Source organism: Manis pentadactyla, chromosome 8 (assembly GCF_030020395.1).
Source record: "Manis pentadactyla isolate mManPen7 chromosome 8, mManPen7.hap1, whole genome shotgun sequence".
Classification (NCBI taxonomy): domain Eukaryota; kingdom Metazoa; phylum Chordata; class Mammalia; order Pholidota; family Manidae; genus Manis; species Manis pentadactyla.
This window is the reverse complement of record NC_080026.1, coordinates 107,681,342-107,687,581: the sequence shown is the minus strand read 5'-3', so window position 1 is coordinate 107,687,581 and position 6,240 is coordinate 107,681,342. Positions and strand designations below refer to the sequence as shown.

The window sequence follows — 6,240 nt, the reverse complement described above, 5'->3', positions numbered from 1 at the left end:
AACTTCGGGGAGCATTTACTCACTGCGGGAGTCTGAACAAGGCATCTGGCTAGTTTCTCCAGCTCTAACAGTAAGACAGATAGGCGCTACTTCTAAGTCATAAAAAGGTAGTGGTAACTGCATCGTGCGTTTATCACAGATTATCATTAATGCTCAAGTGCCGTCAGGACCAGGTCCTAGGAATTGAAAAAGTCACTGGAGGGTAACCAAGGGCAACGCCAAGTACCCAGGGCCAGGTGCCAGGGAAGGCGTCTCTTCCCCTTCCTGCCCCCTCCCCTTTCCTGCAGGGGCAGGAGAAAGCCCCAGGGGACGGGAAGATGGCTAGGCCAGCTGTGCTCACATACACCCCCGCCCCAAGTCCCAGAGGCCGGCCAGCTCAACCTTCTCCATCCTTCCTCTCTCAACACGCCCTCCACCTCGGGTTGCCCTTTGGCGGCCGATCAGGCTGGTGTCAGGGGCAGTGGGGCGCGCGTGACCCGAAGCCCCCACCGTCCTTCCTACCCGCGCGTGGGGGTGAGCGGGGCCGGTGCGGGGAGCTGGCCGGGGGGTTCTCACTTCCCCTCCTCAACGGCCGCGGTGCAGGTGCCGCGGGCCGAGCCCCGCAGGCGGGGCGGGCCCTGTGGACACGCCCTCGAGGCGAGTCCTCGCTGCCCGTCGGGAGGAAGCGCCAGAGCGGAGGCTGGTGCTGCGCGGAGCGCGGCGCCCCTTCCCGCCCCGCGCCCGGGACGCCGCCGGGCCCCGGCTCCGGGCCCCGGGTCCCCGCCCGCAGCGAGCTGCGCCTGCGAGCTCGCCCCGCGGCATGGCCGCCTCAGGTGCGTAGCAGGGCGCCGGCCCCTCGCCCCCGCCGCCCCGCGGCGCGCCCCTTCTCCCTCGCGCGCCCCTCGCCCCCGCCGCCCCGAGCGCGGGCCCGCTCTCGGCTCCGCTTCTTCGCGGCGGGATCTGCATTCTTTCTGTTCTTTCCCCAGTTCCTGGCGCGGGCTTCCCACCCCAACTTCACCACATTCCCCTCTCCAACCTGCTACGCGATTCTCTTCAGCCCCTGCCTGACCTTCCCATGTCCCCCGTCTTCTCGGTCTCCTCTCTGCCTCCATCACTGACTTTCAGAACTTTTAAGGGTTGTTTCCCTTGTTCTTCTAACTCTGAACCGAGAGTTGGGCCGAAAGAAGGCGTAGAGACGAGTTGTCTGTGCCGGCGAAGCGCTGCTCTTAGGGCCCTGTGTGACCAATAGGGGGCGCTCCCACCGCCTTAGGTTGGTACTGGGGAGGCCAGCGGCCCTGGGCCAATGTATCGCGTCCGCCTCCTCTGCCCATCCTAGGTTTGTTTCTCGTCTAGAATTTCCACAGGAATCCTAGACCACTGTTCCTTTAGCCTGACTTTTCCTTTGTCCTTTTCAGAATTTGGGGGAATGGAGAGAGGTGGAGGCCACTGGTAATGGACCCATGAAAAAGTGCTGGGAGTCTTTTCTGATTAGTCTTGGATTCCCTTCTGGTTCTTTGGTGTGCACACTTGGCAAGTCACTCACTCACTGAGATCCAGGACAAACCAGCAATAATGATTAATAACAGCGACAACTACTGAGCACTTACTATGCACTTTAATGGATACTGTGCACCTAAATATATTCTCGGTGGTGACCAGGACAGCCTCATTTGGGCTCTCAAGGAGCTTACAGTCTTGTGAAGAAAAGGGATAAGTGAGCAGAGGATTACTAGACGAGAGGATTAGAGCTACCATGTTTGCAGATGGGTTTACCTGTATTTTTCCAGCCCAATTTATGATGTTTTAGTAGAGATGTCAAAACAGGATGTAAAAACCTCTGGAAAAATAAAATCTAGTTGGCCAGGAGAAGGTACTGTTCTTGGAGAATTTGGGCAGATGCTAGAATGAAGAGCTGGCTCTCCTCAGATCCCTTGAGGCCTAGTCTTCTAGTGGTGCTTTGGAAGCAGGGATAGAAAAGGCCAATGATGACAGTTGTATTAGATTTGGTGATACAGGCTTATTATTTAAGGGGTGTGGGAAGATAGCTAACTAGCTGGGCTAGAGGCTAGAAGAAGCTTTATTGTGAATAAGGTACTCCTGGTAATAGTAAGCTCATACTTCCACACATGAAAGCTGAAGCAGAGTTATTTAGAGGGAATCCATTCATTCAGCACATAGTTATTGCTTGCCTACTGTTGCCAGGCACTGTTCTAGGTGTTGGGTGTATATTCAGTAAACAAAACAGACATAAGCCACGTTCCCATGAAGCTTATGGAGTAAGTAGTTGGGGAAGGCGGCCAATACACTTAATAAGGAGATGACATGATATGATAAGTGCAGTGGGAAAGCAGTAGAGGAAGTAAAGGAGTCAGGTCTATAATTTTAAATGAGGTGGCCTGGTTAGCCCTCATGGAGAAAGGGACACCTGAGCTAAGACCCGAAGCCGGGGTGGGCTTGTAGGGGAAGAGGAACAGTAACTGGGTGTATGTGGTTTATTTAAGGAACAGGGAGTAGGTGGGTGACTGGGGAGAAGTAGGGGATGAGGTCAGTGAAGCTTCCACCTCCTTCCATGGCTGAAAATAGGCCCTGGGCTATTAAGTCCAGGAAACAGCAAACTTGGAGGGCCTTCGGGCAGAGGAGGCAGAGTAAACCATCCTTGCCCAGTGTCCTGTGTGCATTGCTTCAGTGGGCAAGGCCAAAGGGACTAGAAGGATGTGCTCCTATTTAGATGGGGTCTCTAGCGCAGTGACCAAACCTGGGGCTATTTATGGGCTCTGTAGTGGCTTCCGCAGATGTCTGTGATGGTTGAGACTGTCAAACTCTCTTGCTGTCAGCAGCCTCTGTGGTAAGACACTCCAGGTGCTGCAAGTGGGTGCTGGGCCTCTGGGGTCCCTGGAGCTCCCTGAGGTCTGGAGGTACAAGGATGCATGGTGGTGAGTCATGGTACTGAGAGCACCTTTTGTCGAAATGCTGTAGGCTCTGGAGTCATCCAGGCTACTCCTCCGTGTGGTCGTCATCTTCTCCCCTCCGTCCCCTCCTCCTAGACCCTGCTCCTTCTCTTTCCTGGTCCTCCCCCTCCCCCCTTAGCTCTCCTCTTTCTCTTCCTCTTCCTCCCCACACCCTCCTCTCTCCTCTTCCTCATCCTTTTCCTCTTTCTTCTTCTAAACAGCTCTGTTGAGATAAAGTTCACATACCATACAGTTCACCCGCTTAAAGTGTCTGATTCAGTGGTTTTTAGTGTCTTCAGTGATATGTGCAGTCTCAGTCCATTTTGGGACATTTTCATCACCTCAGAGAGAAACTCTACTTGAGAAATGCGTGAAGGGAGTATAAATTTAATTAAATAGAAAATGAAAAAAAAAAAGAATGAAAGGAAGAAACTACACGCTTTAGCTTTGACCCCTTATTCCTTCCTCCTTTGTAGCCTTAAGTTCTATTTTCTGTGTCTGTAGATTGCCTTGCACTGGACTTGTATACAAATGGGGTCATATGATATGTGATCTTCTGTGACTGGCTCATTTCACATAGCATGTTTTCAGTCTTCATCCAAGTTGTAGCATGTGTCAGTACTTCATTCTTTTTTTGTTGTTGTCAAATTGTGTAGTCTTTTTGAGTCCCTTCCACTGAAGGATGAGCATTAAATTTGTCTTTTGTTTTTTTTGTTTTATTTTATTTTGTTATCATTAATCTACAATTACATGAGCAACATTATGTTTACTAGACTCCCCCCATCATCATAGTCTTTTGTATTTTGAAAGGCATATTTGCATGTTGAAATTGAGGAGAATATTGGCTCCCTGTCCTTGAAAGAACTTGGGAAGCAAGATAAAATAAAATGGAATCAGCCTATCCTGAAGTATTCTCTAGGCCCCTGATGGTGTCTCTTGTACTTACACATGTGGGAGAGGAGAGAGAAGGAGGCCCTAAGTAACATTCCCAGTGGCCAAGTCTGTGGTTGAATTAGAATCCTTCCTTCCCTTCATTGGTCAGCCACCAGATGTCTGAAGAACGCTCTCTTACCTTTTCCTGCCCCCTCCCTCCAGAACTTCTCATATCTCCAGATCCTTCTACTACCCCTGGACTTAAAGGACAATGGGGCTTGAAGGGACCTTTAATTTTTTGTGATCTTAACTTCCACCTGGTCCTTGAGGTCCTTCCATACTCCTTCCAAGTCTCTAAGCTTAAAACCTTCCGAGTCTGGAAGCTCCTCATGTGAATTGCTACATTTCCTGGTCACCTTCCCTCTCTCACATCCCCCTCCTCAAGATGGTGCTCAGATTCAAACATGGGGCTCCAGGACAGATGACTGGAATGCCAGAGTCACCCACAGACTAAAGAAGTGATCTGGCTGGCTAGTTCGAGAAGCTCCCTGGCACTTCCTCTCTGTTCTTTTCTCAGGTGGATTCTGAATCTTTCAAAGGAACCTCTCTTTCAGTCACCATGTTTCTTCCCACCCTGGTCACTCCCAGCTGCCATCAGCTGGCTCCTGCCTCTACTGTTATCCATTCCTTTCTCCTTCTGTAGCCAAATCTGCTCTTTAAGCTCTACCAGGACAAAGACCCATCCTCATTTCTATATGGGATTTATGACTCCTTGTTGAAATATAAGAGAATTGATTTGGTATATGAGAGGAAATGACTTCCGGTTAAAGGAAGGGAATTATTCTTGAAGAAAGGGCGTTTCCCATAGGCAAGAGAGTTGCTGACAAAGCGTTTGGTCCTGTGTTTGCCCAGCGTATTATGGAGGGACTTTACTTCCACTTTGGACTTCTGTTTAGAACTCCCCCAAGCTTTCAGTTTCAATGGGAGAGCAAAATTCAGGAAGGTGATAGATTTCATTGTCCTCATTTACATTGAGGCAAAATTTGCTTAGATTTAGTATGTTGGTCTGAAGTCACACCACAAGTTGGTGACCAAGTAGGTTTTGATATTAACTAGTCTGGGACACTAACCACTTCCTCAAGTACTTTTGCTCTAAGTGGAGGTTGAATCTAACACTAGAACCCTAGGAATGAGATGTTTTAATTATGTGTTCCATTAGAAAAGACGTGCTTTTTATTTAAATTGTATTTTTAAACTTTTACTTTAGAAGTTTTAGATTTATAGAAAAGCTGCGAAGGTAGTAGAGAGGGTTCTCATATACTCTACATTCAGTCCCCCTATTAACATTTGCACTTTCCTTGCCAGGAGGTCCTTAATGAGCAGCAGGTATTGTGACATGCTGTTAACAGGGGAGCAGGAAGTGGTGGGGCAGGATCAGGGTGAAATGAGTACTCACTCCCACAGTGGCCCCAGAACTTGACATCTTAAAATGTTGGTTTACTCTGGGTCACTGTCTTCTCATAGAAGTGGCACAGACCACTCATGGCTACAGAGCATGGCAGTATAATTGTCATGCTTTCCTACAGAGTCAATTAGTGCTCCAAGAATTGAGCTGCCTGCTTAAGGGTACTTCTGAGGCTCTAGTGAATTCTCTTCTTCACTTCTTTGCCATCAGTTGTGAACTCTGTTGAGATGGTTACCGATGGCTTCTCTACCTCTAGTGTATGAAACCACAGCCAGCCCTTTCTGAGATCTTACTCTCTTTCTAGTCCATTTGTACAAATTGTCAACATCATATCTGCTAGTATATTTGTGTGTGTGTTGGGGGTTGTAATGGCTACTGCTTCCTACTTTTGTACTTTTAACTGAATCCTGAGCCCAGCATTGCTAACATCATATCCCCCTAAATTATAGCGAAGTGTAAAATTTTGTACATTGCTTACCCTAAGGACCGTGCTCATGCACACTCATAAACAGTAACACTTCCATTTAGAAGAGTGTTTGCCTCTGAGGATAAATAGCAGCCATGCAGGAAGGAAGTGCAGATAGAAGGTAAATATATTTTGATGCCTTAACTCTGCTTTTCTCAGTGTGAGTGCCATAGTTATATAGCTTCACCAATTTTATTCCTTCTATAGTCTTGACATTATTTTTGCATTGAGGTACAAAGAAATATTCTACACAGAAAGAGAAAAAAAGGTCAATCAGCAAATATTTTATTTTATGGGAGGCTACAACACTGGCACATTAGAATTTTGTCTTAATTTGCCTAAACTTTAGGATCAGGGTAAGCATTCCTAAAAAGGACTGTTTATTCACAGTTGAAGAAACAGAACATGCTCAGAATTGAGTTATCTGCAGAGCCACAATTGTCCACAGTGTCATCGGAATTGCTGACTGTTTTTCTTTAGTCTCATATTGCCTTCTAATACTGACTTCT

The 6,240-nt window shown here is 48.1% G+C and overlaps 1 protein-coding gene across 1 annotated transcript in view; it reads left to right on the top strand.

Moving 5' to 3' along the window:
- Positions 1 to 517: 517 nt before the first annotated feature.
- Positions 518 to 6,240, top strand: part of PIK3AP1 (phosphoinositide-3-kinase adaptor protein 1) — a 110,130-nt gene continuing 104,407 nt past the window's right edge. The window contains exon 1 of the mRNA XM_036886457.2: positions 518 to 812. Coding sequence (XP_036742352.2) covers positions 800 to 812 — 13 coding nt within the window. The 5' untranslated portion in view covers positions 518 to 799. The remainder of the gene's footprint in view (positions 813 to 6,240) is intronic.